Below are 17,871 nucleotides of genomic sequence, written 5' to 3'. Positions count from 1 at the left end.
GTCCGCTGAGTGCTGACAGCCAATCACACCACGTATCTGCTCGCGCATAGGCTGAGAGGGATTCGCCCGAAATCGGACGATGGGCTGAATTTCTTGCCCGTAAAAATGGTTTAAAACTGTAACATTTGGTTTCGCTCCGGTTCTATTTCGGCTCTGTGCTGCAGGTGAAACTTCTGTCAGACATGGAGAAAGTTGTTGTTGTAACCGGAGCGAACAGGTGAGTCTCCTGAAAGCTGGAGTCAGGCACAATAATTGTGTTTTAGCTAGTTGCTAAACTTTAGCGTTGAGATTATTTAACACCATATTAACTTTTTTGTCTCGTTGTCACCCTTCCGATTTTCAAAGAGTGATTTATTGCAATGGAAAGTACATATATTGAACCTTCCTAGTGATACTTTGCAATAAATAAACGTCTCTTTCCTACATTGACCCTTGTTTACATCTGCCAGACTGTTTAATGGAAGCTTTCTTTTAAGAACATCTATTTCTTTAGAGAATATTGTCTTTTCCTAACAGACACTATTAATACAGGCACTATTAACAGCAACATGGTTACGTCTAGTCACTAAAACCTTTGGTTAGACTCATTAAAATGGAATCCTTGCTTCATGCAGTGGCATTGGACTGGCCCTGTGTGAGAGGCTGCTGATGGAGGACAGACATCTTCGCCTGTGTCTGGCCTGCAGGAACATGCAGCGAGCTGAAGCTGCCCGCTCAGCTCTTCTGGCCTCTCACGCTGATGCCCGTATCGACCTGCTGCACCTGGATGTGGGCTCAGTGCGGTCCGTGCTGACCGCCGCAGAGGAAATCAGAAGCAGGTAGGGACGGCGACAGCCCCACACTCTTCACATATATTTGTGGCGTCCTCCTCTTTAAGGCAGATTTTGTATCTTTCCTACAGGTACAACAAAATTGACTTTCTGTATCTAAATGCAGGAATTATGCCCAATCCACAAGTAAATCTGAAAGCTTTATTTAGAGGCCTCTTCTCCAGGTAAAAGATTTTTATCATGTGCAATAGCATTGATGTATTTAATTAACCCAGCAGGCTGTTGAATAATAATTTAATACTCCGCTTCATTATAAACCATGAACACGACTGTCAATAAATGCCAACATGGTCCTCTCTCTGCAGGAAAGTGATCCACATGTTTGCAACAGCGGAGGGTCTCTTAACTCAACGGGACCTCCTCAACTCAGATGGTCTACAGGAAGTTTTTGCCACCAACCTGTTTGGGCATTTTATTTTGGTATATCGCCGATTTGAGCATATTGTTTACAAATCAACATCGGGTTCATCAATCAGTTTGAACCTACTTGACTAAGATAAATCATGCTGAAAATCAATAGTCATCTGTAATATCATAATAAAATAATATCATTCACCACTTGGATGGCAGTTTGAAGTTTTTCTCTTTGGCATAGATCCAGGAGCTGGAACCTCTGCTGTGCAGGGCAGGACACCGTTCCAGGGTGGTCTGGACCTCCTCGAGTAACGCACGCCGTTCTGCCTTCAGCATGGAAGACATTCAGCACGGAAATGGGACAGAACCTTACAGCTCTTCCAAATATGCTTCAGACATGCTCAGTCTGGCGCTCAACAGGCACAAGAACAACCAGGTTTGTCCGTCACACATTCCACAAAATTGAGCCTCGACACAATAAACAGCGACGCGGATCCTATTTACTCTGAGCTTTGGTAGATTGGTGACAGCGAGTCCCTGCTCAGAGATCTGGACACGTTGACATTTTTACACCCACCGATGAGGCCAGCAAACATCGTCTGCGTCTTTAATCACGCTGCGTCTTTTCTTCTGTGAGATATCAGGAGGGAGCATGTGGACGGACATCAGGAGGATTCATATCATAACATGGCCGTTTGTTTGTTGTCCTCTCTCTGCCACAGGGATTGTTCTCCTCTGTAATATGTCCAGGTCTGGTGATGACTAATCTGACTTACGGAATCCTCCCCTCCTTCCTCTGGTCCCTGATTATGCCCATCATGTATCTGGTGAGGCGCCAACATGGCTGTCGTCTGTGGAACATTTCAGGCTGTTGTGACCCACAAGTGTGTGTTTTCTTGCCAGATCAGACTCTTCACCAACACATTCACACTGACGCCGTATAACGGAGCAGAGGCGCTGGTACGTTACTGAGATCACCCGTGCCTCACCTGTTCAGAGTGCGTCTAAATCAGGTGTTCTGCATCTCTGCAGCACTGGCTGTTTCTTCAAAAACCAGAATCTCTGGATCCAAGAGTGAAATATCACAGTTTAACATCAGGATTTGGAACAAACTACACTCAGCCACAGAAGGTGACTTAAAGCTTAGACCGCCGCCTGCACACAGCTGACATTTATCATACCGTAACACACAGACTTGAATTATTCTGATGTTTCCGTGGCGCTTTGCTTATATTTCAGATGGACATCGATGAAGAAATGTCAGAAATCTTCTATTCGAAACTTCTAGAACTTGAAAACACTGTCAGGAGGAGACTCAGTTAGACAAATTCTAAAGAGTGACAGAACACTCTGAAATAAAAAGGTTTGCTAAATGATTGGCATTTGTCTCTCTCTGTGTGGGGGATCCCAGACTTATAAAACCTCACGATGGGGGGGTTCAAGTGTCATGTGACATTTTTTGTCACTAACACACATACATAACATGACATACAAATGTACCCACAAATTATCAGTTTCCTGGGATCCATCTGAAGTGAAATACACACATAGGTGATCTTTGGAGAAGACGTGCTTGAAATAATCACCTGTAATGGGGAAGTGCTCCTGAGTGTGGTGTAGAGAGGACTTTTAAAAGGGAGGATGTGTTACCACCAGCTGTTAGTCAGCAAGACCCTAAACACACCATTGCTGCTTTTTATAAACACACATATCCCAGTTAATCTCATGATACTTGTGTCTCTTCTATCAGCACAGCTGCACCCAAGGTCCCACACTTCCAACCTTTTAGTAGAAGACTAATTTTTACCTGAGCGGAGAAAAAAAATGTATATAATTTGTGCGTGTTGTGCAAATAAGTCTTCAACATGTGTCGTTTTTCCATAATTACCTTCAATAAATACTTCTTAAGCTCCCTTTACAACCACCTCGAGGGTACAAACAGGGTAGATTTGTTCGATTACATTTATACTTTGATCTCGTTTGCATCCATCATCCTGTCAGACGTACAATCAACTGGATTAAATTTAAAGACCTTCTTACGTAATGTAAATAAAAACAGCCGTCGCGCCTTCTGATTGGTCCGCTGCGCCGAATGTCCCGGATGTTGCCTGCACCGGAAGAGAAGGAGCAGCTCTCCCAGCCATCTTGTGGCAGCATCAAGCGAATTGTTCGCATCAAGCCTCGTAGAATCGGAGGTGAATCCCGCTGAAGGGGCGCCATCATGCCCGGTCAGCTGCAAGAAGGCTTCGGCTGCGTCGTAACCAACCGGTTCGACCAGTTATTGGACGACGAGTCCGATCCGTTCGAGATCCTGAAAGCCGCCGAGACCAAGAAGAAGGAGGGGGCCGCTGCCGGATCCACCAAAACCGCGGCTCAAGCCGCTAAGCAGCCGAAGAAGGAGTCACAGAAGGACAGAAAGAACCCTCTGCTGGATAAGAAGGAGGAGTCGCAGGCGCCTGTTCCCCTGAAGAAAGAAGGTAAAATCCTCCCACCTGCCTCCTCGTCTGCGCGCCGTGGATGTTTATTTTGCCGTTTCCACTCTCATGTGCAGCATTCGGGGCTAATGTTAGCCGCCGCTTGTCAGCACGGATGAGCATGTGGTCCGACGCACCGAGGTTAGCCAGACAACAAAAGGTGGTTGGGACGGGGTCAGAGCAGTGATGCGGCGTCCAGCAGCATCCGACGGGAAGGTGTCTGGAGCCGCCGGCTGGCTGGAGGCTGCCGCTGGAGGCTGCTTCGTGCAGCGGCTACGCAGCTCTGCACGGGGGATGCGCAGACCAGAGTAACAACAGGGTCCGGCGGATACTCTCTCTTCCTTAACTTTTGTGGCGGTGTTGACATCAGACGGGTCCGCCGAAGGGTTGCTGCTGAAATGTTTGAGCTGCTGGCTTCAACTGGATGTGCTCAATTGTGTTTCACTGCCAAACACGCACAAATCGCCGACTACTTTGTGCTGGAGCTGCTGCTGATGGACGTTGTTATCTCGTTCAGGCAGATTTGGAAGGGTCGTTTTTGCGGGATCTGCAAAACTCATGTTCATTAACGAGCAATTAAAAGCCTTTTAACTTGCCATAAACGTCAGCTTTTAATGCTGCTGTCTCCATTAATGTGAGTTTTGTTTGTCGAGTTTAACAAGTGAAACTTTCTGCTCCTGCTGTTTAAGGCATCAGGCGGGTGGGCCGAAGACCAGACCAGCAAAGCCAGCCTGGGTCCCAGCATCAGGGTGGGCAGGGCGAAGGTCGACCTGGAGACAAGAGGCCGGAGCGGAGACCTCCCCGCGAGCGCCGCTTCGAAAAGCCCGCCGAGGACAAGTCTGAGGGAGTCGGAGAGTTCTCTGTAGACAAGTGAGTGGGTGCAAACAGCGACGGGGGGCTATTTCCAACATGCTGACGGGTTTGTTGTGTTTGAGATGTAAGAGCATCTTCTGTGTCCCCACCCCCACAGGCCTTCAGGAGACAGGCCTCCGCGAGGGCGTGGTGGTGGCCGGGGTGGGCGTGGTGGGAGAGGGCGAGGTATGGGCCGCGGGGAGGGCTTCGACTCCCGCGGCAAACGCGACTTCGACAGACACAGCGGCGGCGACAAATCGTGAGTGGTCGGAGTGAATCGGCAAGTGTGGAGGTGCCGGCGAGGGCGTCAGTTGTCACGGTGACGTCACACGTCGGCATTTTTTTGTTTTCTCTACTCCAGCAATCAGAAGAACGAGGAGAAACGCGGCGGAAGCGGCCCCAACAACTGGGGCGGCGTGAAGGACGAAATCAGGTCAGTTTATTTTTTCACATGCATGTTTTTCTGTGCGAAATGGTACGTTCCAAACACGTAGATGTGACTTTAAATAGGGGGGGGAAGGGTTACTTTTTTTGCATTGAGTGTAGTTTTGTGTCTTCAGTGAGACTGAACAGCCTGCCGCCCCTGAGGCGACCACAGAGGGAGAAGAAACTGCACCTGCTGGATCTGAGAACAAGTGAGGATCAATTTTGTTATAATCAAGCCTGAAACTGACGTTTTCGCATGGAACGACTCCTCATTTGGCCCCAAGAATAGCATGTCGGCTTGTGGCGTTCACTCCCAGCGCTTCAGTTTAAACGGGATAAGCATGGTCGACCTTTTGGCCTCGAGCTTAGAGAACGTCTACGTGTAGAGCCGAGAGGATCATCTGTGTCGAAGTCTAAGGTTCCGCATTTCTGTGTGCTGGATTTCCAGGGAGAACGAGGTGGAAGAGGTGAAAAATGAAGGCCCTAAAGAGATGACCCTGGACGAGTGGAAGGCCATGCAGGACAAGGAGCGCACCAAGGTCGAGTTCAACATCCGCAAGCCCAATGAAGGAACAGACAGCCAGTGGAAGAAAGGATACGTGCTGCACAAGTCCAAGAGCGAAGATGTGAGTGTGGTGGAGCTGTGTTTGCAGGCTGCTGTTTGATTCCACTGATGTCGGAATGGGTTGAATCTGAAAAGCATGGAGATGCAGTTGATGCTGGGTCAGGGCTTCCTGTCTTCACATGACTCCGGTTTTTTCCCCCTGGACTGATGTCACAATGTCAGTTGTTCTGCCCAGTATGGCTGTGTTCCCTGCTGGTTCATAGTCCTGATTCTTACTAGAAAAGCACATCTTCTCCTCAGTCCAGTCATTATAAATGTTCTGCTGTCTTCTGGTTTAGAGGCCTGTTGGAGCCCTGATTGATGCCCCAGAGACTGAAGAGACACAGCCTCTCTACACCAAGGTGCAGCCAAGAGTTTATTGTGCTTTGATATAGGGAAATTAATACAAAAGTCTGGAATTCAGCGTCGGTTCCCCCCTCCTTTCACCCACAGACCAGTGACGAGGCCGGCGACCACCACTTCCGCAAACCAGCCAACGACATCACATCCCAGCTGGACATCAATTTCGGAGACCTGGGACGCCCGGGCCGTGGGCGCGGGGGACCTCGCGGGGGCAGGGGAGGCCGCGGCGGGGGAGGCAGCAGGACGGCACGCGGGGGAGGACGGTCCGAAAAGGTAACAAATGCAGCTTTTGTTGCCGCCGACAGCAGCGGTTTAATGTCCCTCACAAAGGATTTGGCTCAGCGGCTGTGAAAGAGCCGCAGACGCACTGACACGGAAAACCGGCTGTTGGACACTCAAAGCCCCTGAAATAACAGCGGACGACCACAGAGGTCCAGGACGCAAGCGTCTCGCCTCAACATTGTGCAGCGGCGTCTGTTTTAAAGTAATAATACTATCGGATTGGCACCTGTTCCGAGCTGCAGCTAAATTCTCACAGTTCCATCATAATTCGGTCCCATTATTGTTCATGTAAAGCAAAAACATTTATCTGAGAACATAAATTACGGTTCATGGCGGGCGGGATCCAGTTTACCGAGATAGCTGCAGCCGCACCCTCCATCAGCACCGTGGCGAGAAGATAATGGTTGAACTTTCACGCCGAGCAGTCAGTCGTCCCTTTAACAGGAAGGTCATTTAGAATATAACGAGATAACGGCGCGAATTAAGAGGGTCGGTTTAAACAGGAAGTCCGTTGAGATTAAAAAAAAAACTCTTTTCTGACACCAGGGTGTACAGGTTCCTCTAAGTTTCCCCCCCCTTCTGTGTTTCCCTCAGCCTGGTGGAGTGTCGGTCCCCAATGTGGATGATCCTGAGGCCTTCCCAGCCCTGGCCTGAAGACCCCTTTTCCACCACCAGTCCACCCATCAGCCCTTCCGGGGGCCCTCCTCTACGAGGCTTGCATGCTTACCACATCTTTCAAGTATATAAGAAAACAGGTCGGGGGGGGGGGGGTAATCTAAACAACAAAAAAGACTCATCCCATACCAGTCACACCACCAGAGGACTAAAATTTTACCTGATTTTACCTGTTTTAAAGGAGAACAAAGACAAAAAAAAAGGCAGGAAAAGGACCTCTTGTTACACTGAAGTTTTGTATTTAGGAACATGAAAGCAGGGATGTTTTCATTTTTTTTTTTTTTCCAGAGATTATGCATATTTCATTGATTTTATTTTATTTTTTTCCTTTTTTTTTTTTTGGAATTTACCGTATGCATTTCTGTGATTAGTTTTAAGTGTGTGTATCTTTCTCCTCAGCTTTTGCTCATCTTAGAAAAGACTGTGCTGGAGATTTTCCTCCCAGTAATACACACTGATGTGGTAGCACTACACTACTTAGAAAACTCGTGCTAGATATTTGAACATGCATTTTAAGTGTAATTACCCTGACTATCCAGCCCCTGTTGCGAGGCACACATTCAGGATGGCTAACCAGGCGAGCGACTTCTTGATGCCTGGTGGTTGTTGTTTTTTTTGTTTTTTTTTCTGCTTGGTGTGCGGTGAAGGTAAACACCTTTTTTCCTGATAGTTTGCCTTTTTTGGTGGACCAGTGGTTAGTAATGCTTTTGTATCAGCTGATCCGTGTGTGCTACCTATGTTTCAAGGGTGTCCCAGGGCCCAGTGTATATCTTTTTTGGCTGGTCCTCGCAGGCCATACAAATTGTACTACTTGTATTTTCAGGACCACTAAGCTTTTTTTTTTTTTTTCCTCTCTCCCTCTGTAAGAGTGTGCGTGAGAGTGTGGGTGTATTTTTTTGCGTGAGCGTGTGCAACAAAGTTTGAGATAGAATGTGTGAAATTCGCAGCTAGTTACTTAGAAGTATTCCTCCGCTAAGAAGTCTGCGTTCTCGATCTTAACTGGAAGTTCTTAAAAAGTTAAGTGATCGGGAACGATGGGCAGTCCGTGGACATATCTTAGCTCTTATGGCAACTATGTATTTTGAAGCTAAAGGCGCTTGGATTTATCAACAACAGTCCTCCCCAAATAGTGCACCTCCTTTCTGTGAACCGTCACCATTTTTTTGTGTTATTTTTTTCTTACATCAGTGCAGCAGCGCCAATGCATAATTTGTCTGGAAGAATTAGCCGTCATTGTGGAGCAATCAAGAGCTACAGAATGTAATATAAGCTAATGGAGCTTTTAGCCACCTGTGTCAGCATTTCCAGCAAGCCATCTCTTAATGGGGGGGGGGGGGGGGGGGGCATTATGGCTTTACATGCTGTGCACTGCTAACAGTTGCTGGTGAAGAGCAGATACAGATGGCTGAAGCCGGTTCCTTGTAGGACTGTTTGAGCCACATGACCGTGAATCTTTCTCTGCAAACATCCCTGTTCTAATAAACTGCTTTAGAGGTGTTAATGTATCCTGCCAGTGGTTGTCGGATTGTTCAGATCAACTGTGATTTTTAAAGGTGTGGAGAAAAAAAAACAACCCAAAACTGCTGTTGACTCGTGATTGAAACTATTTGGAAATGAGGTGGTCGGCTTCGATGTAGCCCTGCAATAAAACCAACCTTTCGTGAAGATTGTAATTTTGGGGTTGTGGCTTTAGGTCTTTGGGGCTTCACTTTTTCAGCAGCCCTGGATCTGGAACCAAATGTTTACGCTTACAGCAAGCCAACCAGCTACAGGAACATTTTGTGTAGGCACCACATTAATTTCTAGATTAAATAAGATATGTATCCCCAAACTGATAGAATGTTTTCTTTTCTTCAATGTTTACCTCCTGGTTGATCTATTTCCTATAACTGCACTGTGATGTAGTTTGATTAGTGTATCCTGTTGACAGTCAACGATTGGGCTCCATATAATCACCAACAATGCTGCCGAGGATTGTGGGTACTGTAGTTCATGGTCCAAAATTGCACTACATAAACTTCTTTTCGACCTGATTCATGACTATAGTCCAGCCTTGCTCTCTGGAATATCATGATTTAATCAAGTCTGATTAAGATTTCTTCGAGGACAGTTCAAGGTAGAGCGCGATGGGAGACAATTTACTGAGACAATGCGTGGCCTATTTATTTTCGGGTAGTCTCTCATGGTTTCGAATGATTTTTCTTGACAATTCTACCAAATAGAAAGTTTTTAATTAACAAAACGACGTCGTCATGCAGTTCATCAAAGATGTTTCGCCTCCCCTCACTTCCGGTGTCGCCGGGGATGCACTGCGCATGTGCGGAAGTCGGTCCGCTTGGAACAGACGTCCAGTATGGCAGGAGTCCACAGGCGTCGGCAGAACCCGGGCGACCGAAACGTGTCCCCGAACGCAGCATCTTCTGAGTCCGGCTCGTCTGGCGACTCTTCCACGGTGCTTTTCAAACTGCTAGCGGCGGCATTTTACGGCTTCAGTTCTTTTCTCATCGTCGTTGTCAACAAAAGCGTTCTAACCAACTACAGGTAAAAGTTCAAAGACCAACCTTTTAATCATGTTTGACAGCAGGTGTTGTAATAACGGGGACAAGGGGTAAGGAGCACCCTTTAAAGTCCCACTTCAACGCCTTGGGAAGCCATTCTTTCCCCACTTAATTTCCCAGAAGTTAATTTGACCAGGAAATAATTATTTTAAATTTAAACTCCTTAAGCTGTCAAGTATATTGATGGAAATGGTGCATATATATATACTGGGTCAAATCAATAGAATATAGCAGAAAGCGTTCAAGAACAAGTAAATAACGGAGAAAAACGTGCGTGCAGACAAGATTGAAACGTAGAAATAACAGATATAGACGCGTTTACTTATTCAAAGTTGGGTTTAATAATGTTTTAATGGTTTTGGTAACGCGCCTGGTCACTAGGAGGCGCTGCTGAGTTGAGAGGATGAGAAGAGCAAGTTTAATCATATACTCTAATAAGTTTAAACATATACTTGAATATGAATGATTTATTCACTATCGTGACCTGGACTTTTTCAAGACTTTGTGACTCTGTTTTTGCAGTTTTCCGTCTTCAACATGCGTCGGAATCGGCCAGGTAAGTTTCTCACGCACATCTTAAGATCTTTCATGGGCTTTTTTTTCGGACACACGTTTGCCGACTCTCTTTCCTTCCGCAGATGTTGGCCACCATTGTGGTCCTGAGGTCTGGGAAGCTGCTGGGAATCATCTCATTCCCAGATATGGATTTGAGTATTCCAGGCAAGGTGAGACTCACGCATCAGCGAGGACTTGACCCCCTAACTCATCACCTGTGTCTTCCCCTCAGATGTTCCCCCTGCCTCTGCTTTACGTCGGGAACCAAATATCAGGGCTGTTCGGGACGCAGAAACTCAAGTTTGTGCACCAAAATAAGACCTAGCTGCCTTAATGTGAAACACCAATATCAGGTTCTCTCTTGTCTCCTAGTCTGCCCATGTTCACCGTTCTGAGGAGGTTCAGTATTTTTCTCACCATGGTGTTTGAAGGAGTCTTGCTGAAGTAGGTGGAGGGAAATTAAACATGTACGTTTGCTGAATCTGGTAACTTCACCTGATTTCTCCTCGTCAGAAAAAGCTTCTCTACATCCATTAAACTCACCGTCTTCACCATGATCTTCGGGGCTTTTGTAGCCGCCAGGTGAGGCTGCAACAGTCGTGTGGTTTTAAATTTGTGAGCGTTTGTGTGACGTTTCTGGTGTGGCAGCGATGACCTGGCCTTCGACCTGGAGGGCTACGCCTTCATAATGCTGAACAACATCTTGACGGCGGCCAGCGGCGCGTACGTGAAGCAGAAACTGGACTCCAAGGTGAGTGGAGCACCTGAACACATCATCACGCCCTAAACGTCAGTCCTGAGTAACCCCCCCCACCCTGCAGGAGCTGGGTAAATACGGGCTCCTCTATTACAACGCCTTGATCATGATTTTGCCGACCACGGTGTACGCCTACTACTCCGGTGACCTCCACGTGGTGAGCTTCTTTCGCATCTGTGTGTGTGTGTGTGTGTGTGTGTGTGCTGATGCTCCGCTGGGTTTGCTGCAGGGTCTGGCCTACAGCGGATGGCGAGATCCGATGTTTGCGACGCAGTTTGCCCTGTCCTGCATCATGGGGTAAACTCGGCAGCCTCGCCCTCTCCCGCTTTGTCTGCGCTCTCGCGTGATCGCTCTCCCTGTGTCGCGCAGCTTCGTTCTGATGTACTCCATCCTGCTGTGCACGCAGCACAACTCGGCGCTGACCACCTCCATCATCGGCTGCATCAAGGTGAGTCCCGTCACGCCGCGCCTTCAGCCCCGCCCACCCCCCCCCCCCCAGTGTGAGACTGTTGTGGATGTGTGCAGAACATCCTGGTGACCTACATCGGGATGGCGTTCGGAGGAGACTACATATTCACCTGGACCAACTTCTTAGGCCTGAATATCAGGTAAAAACCTCATTTGGATCTGGTTTTACTGGTGTGGGAGCGGGCTTTACTGGTTTTGTGTCCCGCAGCATCGCCGGGAGTCTGGTGTACTCCTATATCACCTTCACGCAGGAGCAAACGAGTAAGCGTCAGACTCTAATGTGGTCGACCCGTTTTGATGACTTGAAACCCCTTTTGATGGGTTTTTCTGCTGTGTTGAACAGAAACAAAGTAGCAGCTGAAATCCAGCAGAACCTCCTTGTGTGTCCGCTGCAGAACCACCTGTATCCTCGTCACTACAATCACCTTTTTGTTGATTTACCTTGATTTCTACCGCACGTTTTTTATTTCTAATATTGAGCAAGATAAAGGGCTTTTAATGTAAAATTCTATTTTTTTTAAAAATATAGTTCAATGTAATGTTGAAGCATTCATCCTATTTTAATTAAATCAGTCTGACCAAAACGTAACGTATTGGTAACTGTCAAAAGGAGAGTTTGAAATATTGTCAGTGCTTTTGTTGCGTTCAGACATTAATGTAAAGTACAAAATAAAACGCACTGTGTTCGGGCTGGTCTGGAGGAAAGACGTCAGATGTTTGGAGAGCAAAAGTGAGGATGGAGGAGGGAAGAACAGGCGGATATAAAGCACAGCTGAGCAGGACGACCAGAACATGTTGACCACCTGCTCAAAATAAGTAACAACCTACACAAGCTTTACATTCAAAGAAAAGTATCCTGTTAGTGTTGTTTTGGAGGGGGGGGGGGTTGCATCTCCTGATCAATGATTCTGGGTTTGTCACAGAAGCATTCACTTCTAATGGGAATTTTTTATTATTATTCAACCAAAGAGATGCTGATTATCTGCAGGCAGGACAAAATTGTGGGAACTGACCAATGACTATAAAGTTGAGATGAACGGACGCTCGGCTTCTTCAGGCAAATGAATCAATGCTAAGGGAATGTATGAGACGTTAATAACTTAATAAAACCAGTCAATCTTTGATAGCTAGCTGATTCTGAACAATGTCTTTGTAATACTTTTTTTTTTGTCAGTGAAATGTTAACACTGGACTAGATGCTTGGGCATCTAGTCAGGATGCCCCCTGGGTGCCTCCCTGGTGAGGCGTTCAGGGCATGTCCCTCCGGTAGGAAACCCCCGGGGAGACCCAGGACACGTTGGAGAGACTATGTCTCTCGACTGGTCTGGGAACGCCTGGGGGTCCCTCCGGATGAGCTGGAGGAGGTAGCTGGGGAGAGGGAAGTCTGGGCTTCTCTTCTTAGGCTGCTGCTCCCGTGACCTGACCCTGGATAAGTGGTAGAGGACTGATGTTAACACAACAGTACCACTTAATTTTGGACATAGGTGGGCTTGAGCTCCTGCTCCATCTGACAAGGATGGACAGGTGGGGGTCATGTTCAACCTGAATCCAAGCAGCACCTTGGCTCCCCCCACTGGGATCCTTTTTTTGTCATCTGGGTGATGTGTTGTGACAGGAGGTCTAGGTCACTGATGTTGCTCCACCATGCTTCTACAGTGACCCAGGGTGGACAAGAGTGTTGCCTGCCCTACTACCAGGGCACCTCTCAGGTCTTGTCTGGGTTGGGGCTTGAACCAGCAACTCTCTGCTTTGAGGCCTGGTTCTCTACAGACTGAGCCACCACCCTGTAACTTAATTCTTGACAATCATCCATCAGTTACATGTGCACCTCTCGACTGGAGAACGTAGACGTGGTTTGAATCTCAACCAGAACTCACACCAAAGCAGACTCATCAATATATTTATTAAATAGAGCTAATATTATTCCATTCATAGCCAGGCTTGGAATGCACTCCATTTTTATTCATGTGATCATTTACAGAGGGGAAGAGGGTAAAAAACAGTCAATGGAGGTAAATCAATCAATATTAAGACACAAACGACTGTGAATTCAGAGCTCGGGTACAAATAAAAGAGAGTTCAGCCTGATCTGGAAAAACAACGTGGAAAGCAAAATAAGAATGGAGTCGGAAAACGGGAGCGCCGGAGAGAGACGGACGCTGGTCACATCGTAGCAACATAAAGCACAGCTGAGCAGGAAGACCGGAACGTACCACCTGCTCAAAGTAAGAAACCTATACAAACTTTACATTAAAAAAAATAAAATAAAAGCCCAAAAACGTCCTGTCGTAAAGGAAGTGGAGCAAAGCACTGACGGTGGAATCCAAAAATACAGCCGTCTTGTAGAGTAAAGGACATCACTGATGTCAGCTGCTACGCACAAACAAACCTACGAGTGCGCTAACCCTTCGGTTTATTTACCAATCAGAGGCTGGAGCGGCGCCAGGAGCCAGCGGTTCTGGTTCTAAACCGCTCCTCCCGCCAGAAAGATGAGAAATATACAAAGTGTAGCTAGAAGATAGAGTCTCCATCATCTAAAAGCAGCCGGCGGCCTCACGTGTCCTAATCTTGTCGCATTTTTGATGCCCGAAATTTCAAAAGGTGCCCGGTTTTGTCCAACCGATCCGCTAGATTTCAGCCATTACATATTAGTTCTAATTTTGTTTAAAAATATAAATATCTGCGTAAAAAAATATCACTGGTGATTTGTTACAAACAGTAAAAGGAAACGCTGAAAGGCGAGACGTCGCCGATGGGTTGTCCGGGGAAGAATGGGGGGGGGGGGGGGGGGGTGCTTTGGGATGAGCTCTGCAGGCAGATGGATGGAGCTGGGAGGCAAAGCGGCGCCTCCTCGAGGAGCGGCGGCGGGTTCCAGTGACCTTTGAGCTTATTCGGGAGCGAGTCTCTACTCGTGCTCGTCAGCCCCCGACCTCGCCCACCAGAGCGTGTCAGGAAGAGTTCCACCAGTCCACATGGGGGAGGGCGGAGTCTGTCAATTGTCCTGCTTTCTGGAGGGTTCCGCCTCGCTTTGGCCCAACGGTTCCGCGTCCAGCCTGCATTTTTTGGCCGGCCTCTCCTGCGCCGGTTCTGTTTCCTTCGTGTCTGTGCTGGGCTCTATAGAACCGTTCTGGTCGTGGCTGGGTGCACCCGTCTGGCTGCATCCATTGGAGTTCTTGTCCTCAACTGGAGTGGGAGGAGCCTCCTCTGCTGCATGAGAGGGGCCGTTGGACTGAACCAAGTCGGGTTTCGCCGGATTGGTTGGTTTCACCGGAGCGCTGTCAGCAGGGTGGCTAACAACACCTGGAAAAGGAGAAGCCGATGAGGGCGCAGGTCCACACCGGAGAACCCTGAAAGCGTCTCCATGGAGCTGATCAAAGGTTCTCACCGTTCTGACTGCTGCCGTCTTCCCTCTCTGAGTGGCTGGCGCTGCTGCTGGAGGTGGTGGGTGGAGGCGACGCCGCCCTGCTGGACGCCGCGCTCTCCGTCTCGTCCAGTAATCTGTCCATGTAGTCTCTGAGGAAACACAGCGGCGCACAAACCGTCACGCACAAACCCGCCTCTGCGCGTGGATTTCTACCTTTTAAAAGACTTACGTGACGCCGGGGTGGAGGTTGTATTTCCTTTTCCCAAGTCTGGTTTGCTGTGCAAAGAAATCATAACGCTCAGACTTCTTCCACATGTAATAAAAGGCCACACATTCTCCTACAGATCTAGTTCTCACCTGAAAGATTTAATTCAGCAGACATGAAATAAGCATTATTACCATTATGTGGGGAGATTTATGACAACACAACAGAGAAATCTTACCTTGTTGGCCTGTATTAAGTGAAAGTCTTTCCCATAAGCTTTCAGTCCTTGTTCAAAGTTTCTACACTCCTCCTCAGTCCAGACCGACAGCTCCTCTGTCAGGGAGAACCAGGGTTTGTGGTTCAGTAACTCAGCCACGCTGAGGCCTTTACATGCTAACAGGACAAACATGCGCCTCACCTCTGGCTGCTTTAACATTAAATCTTAGTCTCCTCAAAGCTTCCTCTGTGTTGAAGTCACATTTCACCAGTTCATACAAGGCCTACAGGGACAAAGAGACAAATTTAGTTATCCTCCACATCATCTGACATTCATCTTGTAGGAACATCTCCCAATACTTTCAGTTTTATTTGATGATTAGTAAACCTGCCAATCAATCACCCAGCACTGATGTATTCCCAATTACCTGTTCGTTGTCTTTGATGTGTGATCCCTCTGGGATGGCATCCACTCCTCTCTCCTCGCCTGTCCGCTTGGACGCCTCCGTTAAAAACTCCACCACCTTCCCTTCAGGGAGACACTCGGGATTCCACAGCAACTGGTCGTCGTTTTCATAAACTACGGGAAGAATTTATACATCAACCAGCCAATCAAAAAAGCACAGGTAATAATTATGGACCAATTATGAACACAAGAACCAATAGTTATCATGAAGTTGATCAAGAATCTGTCTGGGAACTCAGACGACTCCTGGTTGCTTGGTTACCTTTTTCATTGTCTTTATATTTACACAGGCCGACAGGAGTTTCTGCCTGATACATGGAACCCACCATGATCTCCTGTTGGGGAATCAATACAGATCAGCTGATCAATACACGACTGGGCCATAATCAACTCTTAATCAAAGATTCTGGTGACATGTTCAGATAAACGGTGACTGCGCTGACCTTTTTCCAGTCTTCTGAGGGAACATAGTCCTCGTCTTCGTCCGATTCTTCCTCTGCATCGTTACCTGAGAGAAGAACTTATAAATTTAATGTTCTCTAATAAATAAAAACAACATGATTAAACAACAATGTCCAATGAAAGTAAATACGATGAGATGGCAACATACTCTCAAAGTACTTGAGCCTCTGAGGACGAATGAGCTCCGCTGTGCCCAAAGATCGGACCGAGCGTGTGCGACCCCCAGCGGCGGCCTGGACTTCATCTGTTCCCGATGAGTTCTTCACACTTTCTCCCTGGAAACACACACAAAACAGGTAAGAGGTCAATATCGCTGTGGGGGCAGTGAGCTAGTCTTTACAAACGTCAACATACTTCACTTCTCTTCAGTTCGCCAGTACTTCTGCTGCTTTCGTCATTGTCGAGGTCCTCTTCCTCATCCTCGTCTTCATCCTCATCCTCTTCTTCCTCCGGTTCTTCCTCTTCCTCCTCTTCATCCTCATCAGGAGGTGAAGCACTACCATAACCGTACATATTCAGTAGTTCAAGAATGGGCATCTCTCCTTCCTGTTTGGATAAAAGAGCTCAGACCCAACAAGCGACCTGTAATTAATGGTGAAGAGCCTCAGTTCAGGAGCCCGAAACTCACTCTTTCAAGGTCCTCAATCTCATTGGCGTTGGTCTCGTCTGCCGTTTCCAACAATTCCTCTTCCTCCAGGGTGCGTTCGTCATCGAAGTCGTGCACAAGCATGTCTGCAGATGGCTCAAAGTCATGGTCATCGGAACCTGCTGAACCTCCTACAAAATATCACAGACCCACTGGCCTTAAGGGATGTTGCTGGATTGTGCAGCTTCTTGCTCTTGGAAATTGTGTTTGTGAAGGCAGAGAGACTCTGTTTTAGTTTGACCCATGAGATTTGAGGGCCCTTCAACATTTTTATGTTAAAGCAATCATACTATTATGCAGTCATCGCAAATATACATTGCTCTGCCAAAATTGAAAGTGTTAAAATCTACCAAAAAAAGAGAATTTAATAACTAAGCATTAATGTGTGAACTGTAGCATTCCAATTCAGTCGCAATCATCAACTTAAAAAGCTGAAAAGTTGGTGTACCTGGGCTCGCATTCTCGAGGGAGGGCTGCAAAAGGGAAAACAGGGACAGAATGACGTTAACCAGAGGCTGCAAAGAATACATTTTTAATGAATCACAGTCAAGAGAACTTTGGATCTTGCAGGGAGGAGACTGGAAAAGAGTAAAGAAAAAGCGCGCCCGATCCTGGATCTGGCTGGAACATCCAACAGAAACAAAGGCTTCCGTTGGAAATCGCAGCTATATGTCCCGAACAGCAGGTGTGGAGGTGTTAGACGGTTAAACACGCCATCAACCGGGCGTTTATTCCCCCCAGTCGGCTAATTTACGTTAGATTACAAAGCTAATTGTTTTTATTTATAGCTAATGCGCTCAAATTTGGGCTTCGCGGCAATCGCTGGTAATTGGCGTTTCAACAACGGCCCAAATATCCCGAAGGTTAATCTACTACAATGACTGAGTAAAGACGTAAACTTGGAAAGTGAAGTCCTCTTAAACGGAACCGCCAAGTATAACGATAATGCTACAGCTAGCCTCCGTCAGGCTAGGCGGCTAATGTTAGCTAAATCAGAAGTTTATAATTCATGTTTGCGCCAAGAACTGGCTTGTTTGTATTAAACCTGTGCGGTTAGTTCTGCGCGTTAAACCTACAGCAAATAAACGTTGCGGGTGTTCGACTAAACTTATTATCTTGCGGTGTAAAATGTTTTTCCCAAATACAGTATTTATTTCACTTTCTTACCTCCGCCATGTTTGCGATCCTGCGGGGGTGACGTCATGGGTCAGCCGTAGTTCCCGGATATAGAGCCCCGCCCACTAAGAACTATTAGCACGAGGACAGCTTGTTAACGCTAATTAATAAAGTTTTTATTATTCCCGATTTATTCGA

At 47.2% G+C, this 17,871-nt stretch overlaps 4 protein-coding genes across 6 annotated transcripts; 3 read left to right on the top strand and 1 right to left on the bottom strand.

Annotated features, from left to right (window-relative positions):
* Positions 1 to 27: 27 nt before the first annotated feature.
* LOC101079626 (3-keto-steroid reductase) lies at positions 28 to 2,560 on the top strand. The gene is made up of 9 exons (XM_003975811.3): positions 28 to 217; positions 615 to 818; positions 902 to 994; positions 1,136 to 1,250; positions 1,426 to 1,620; positions 1,907 to 2,011; positions 2,088 to 2,144; positions 2,217 to 2,315; positions 2,424 to 2,560. Exons 1-9 carry the CDS (start codon positions 183 to 185, stop codon positions 2,505 to 2,507), a joined length of 987 nt encoding a protein of 328 aa, XP_003975860.2. The 5' UTR covers positions 28 to 182; the 3' UTR covers positions 2,508 to 2,560.
* A 739-nt stretch (positions 2,561 to 3,299) lies between these two features.
* On the top strand, positions 3,300 to 8,691 carry serbp1b (SERPINE1 mRNA binding protein 1b). 2 transcript variants are annotated; one of them, XM_011616637.2, is made up of 9 exons: positions 3,300 to 3,661; positions 4,348 to 4,528; positions 4,629 to 4,769; positions 4,872 to 4,943; positions 5,071 to 5,145; positions 5,385 to 5,562; positions 5,840 to 5,902; positions 5,994 to 6,176; positions 6,780 to 8,691. In XM_011616637.2, the coding sequence occupies exons 1-9, from the start codon at positions 3,406 to 3,408 to the stop codon at positions 6,837 to 6,839; spliced, it is 1,209 nt and encodes a 402-aa protein (XP_011614939.1). In that variant the 5' UTR covers positions 3,300 to 3,405; the 3' UTR covers positions 6,840 to 8,691. The 2 variants fall into 2 exon arrangements, with proteins under 2 accessions (XP_011614939.1, XP_011614938.1); XM_011616636.2 differs by having other exon boundaries at positions 5,376 to 5,562.
* Positions 8,692 to 9,166: 475 nt separating this feature from the next.
* Positions 9,167 to 12,320, top strand: LOC101079858 (UDP-glucuronic acid/UDP-N-acetylgalactosamine transporter). The gene is made up of 13 exons (XM_003975812.3): positions 9,167 to 9,401; positions 9,941 to 9,974; positions 10,057 to 10,143; positions 10,206 to 10,273; positions 10,346 to 10,417; positions 10,487 to 10,555; positions 10,622 to 10,724; positions 10,795 to 10,887; positions 10,960 to 11,027; positions 11,100 to 11,178; positions 11,256 to 11,338; positions 11,407 to 11,459; positions 11,542 to 12,320. The coding sequence occupies exons 1-13, from the start codon at positions 9,214 to 9,216 to the stop codon at positions 11,550 to 11,552; spliced, it is 1,008 nt and encodes a 335-aa protein (XP_003975861.2). The 5' UTR covers positions 9,167 to 9,213; the 3' UTR covers positions 11,553 to 12,320.
* A 762-nt stretch (positions 12,321 to 13,082) lies between these two features.
* On the bottom strand, positions 13,083 to 17,809 carry mier1b (mesoderm induction early response 1b, transcriptional regulator). Of its 2 annotated transcripts, none has more exons than XM_011616639.2 (13): positions 17,725 to 17,809; positions 17,006 to 17,030; positions 16,540 to 16,688; positions 16,266 to 16,457; positions 16,060 to 16,186; positions 15,893 to 15,957; positions 15,712 to 15,784; positions 15,412 to 15,563; positions 15,186 to 15,267; positions 15,006 to 15,100; positions 14,792 to 14,919; positions 14,584 to 14,711; positions 13,083 to 14,498 (listed from the first exon to the last, which is right to left on the bottom strand). In XM_011616639.2, the coding sequence occupies exons 1-13, from the start codon at positions 17,731 to 17,733 to the stop codon at positions 14,191 to 14,193; spliced, it is 1,533 nt and encodes a 510-aa protein (XP_011614941.1). In that variant the 5' UTR covers positions 17,734 to 17,809; the 3' UTR covers positions 13,083 to 14,190. The 2 variants fall into 2 exon arrangements, with proteins under 2 accessions (XP_011614941.1, XP_011614942.1); XM_011616640.2 differs by having other exon boundaries at positions 14,792 to 14,838; positions 17,725 to 17,808.
* Between the last annotated feature and the right edge of the window lie 62 nt (positions 17,810 to 17,871).

This window comes from Takifugu rubripes, chromosome 22 (genome assembly GCF_901000725.2).
Source record: "Takifugu rubripes chromosome 22, fTakRub1.2, whole genome shotgun sequence".
NCBI classification, from domain to species: domain Eukaryota; kingdom Metazoa; phylum Chordata; class Actinopteri; order Tetraodontiformes; family Tetraodontidae; genus Takifugu; species Takifugu rubripes.
This window is presented reverse-complemented; position numbering and strand designations above follow the sequence as displayed.

Bases quoted from the DNA above. Each gene is read 5' to 3' on its own strand.
- LOC101079626 (XM_003975811.3), top strand. From the start codon at position 183: ATGGAGAAAGTTGTTGTTGTAACCGGAGCGAACAG. The intron at 995-1,135 runs GTAAAAGATTTT...CTCTCTCTGCAG, and splicing joins TTTAGAGGCCTCTTCTCCAG to GAAAGTGATCCACATGTTTG. The intron at 1,621-1,906 runs GTTTGTCCGTCA...TCTCTGCCACAG, and splicing joins ACAGGCACAAGAACAACCAG to GGATTGTTCTCCTCTGTAAT.
- serbp1b (XM_011616636.2), top strand. From the start codon at position 3,406: ATGCCCGGTCAGCTGCAAGAAGGCTTCGGCTGCGTCGTAACCAACCGG. The intron at 4,944-5,070 runs GTCAGTTTATTT...TTGTGTCTTCAG, and splicing joins GGCGTGAAGGACGAAATCAG to TGAGACTGAACAGCCTGCCG. The intron at 6,177-6,779 runs GTAACAAATGCA...TGTTTCCCTCAG, and splicing joins GGGGAGGACGGTCCGAAAAG to CCTGGTGGAGTGTCGGTCCC.
- LOC101079858 (XM_003975812.3), top strand. From the start codon at position 9,214: ATGGCAGGAGTCCACAGGCGTCGGCAGAACCCGGGCGACCGAAACGTG. The intron at 10,556-10,621 runs GTGAGGCTGCAA...CTGGTGTGGCAG, and splicing joins GGGGCTTTTGTAGCCGCCAG to CGATGACCTGGCCTTCGACC. The intron at 10,725-10,794 runs GTGAGTGGAGCA...CCCACCCTGCAG, and splicing joins AGCAGAAACTGGACTCCAAG to GAGCTGGGTAAATACGGGCT.
- mier1b (XM_011616639.2), bottom strand. The intron at 16,458-16,539 runs GTGAGTTTCGGG...TTATCCAAACAG, and splicing joins AGATTGAGGACCTTGAAAGA to GAAGGAGAGATGCCCATTCT. The intron at 15,958-16,059 runs GTATGTTGCCAT...TTCTTCTCTCAG, and splicing joins GAGGCTCAAGTACTTTGAGA to GTAACGATGCAGAGGAAGAA.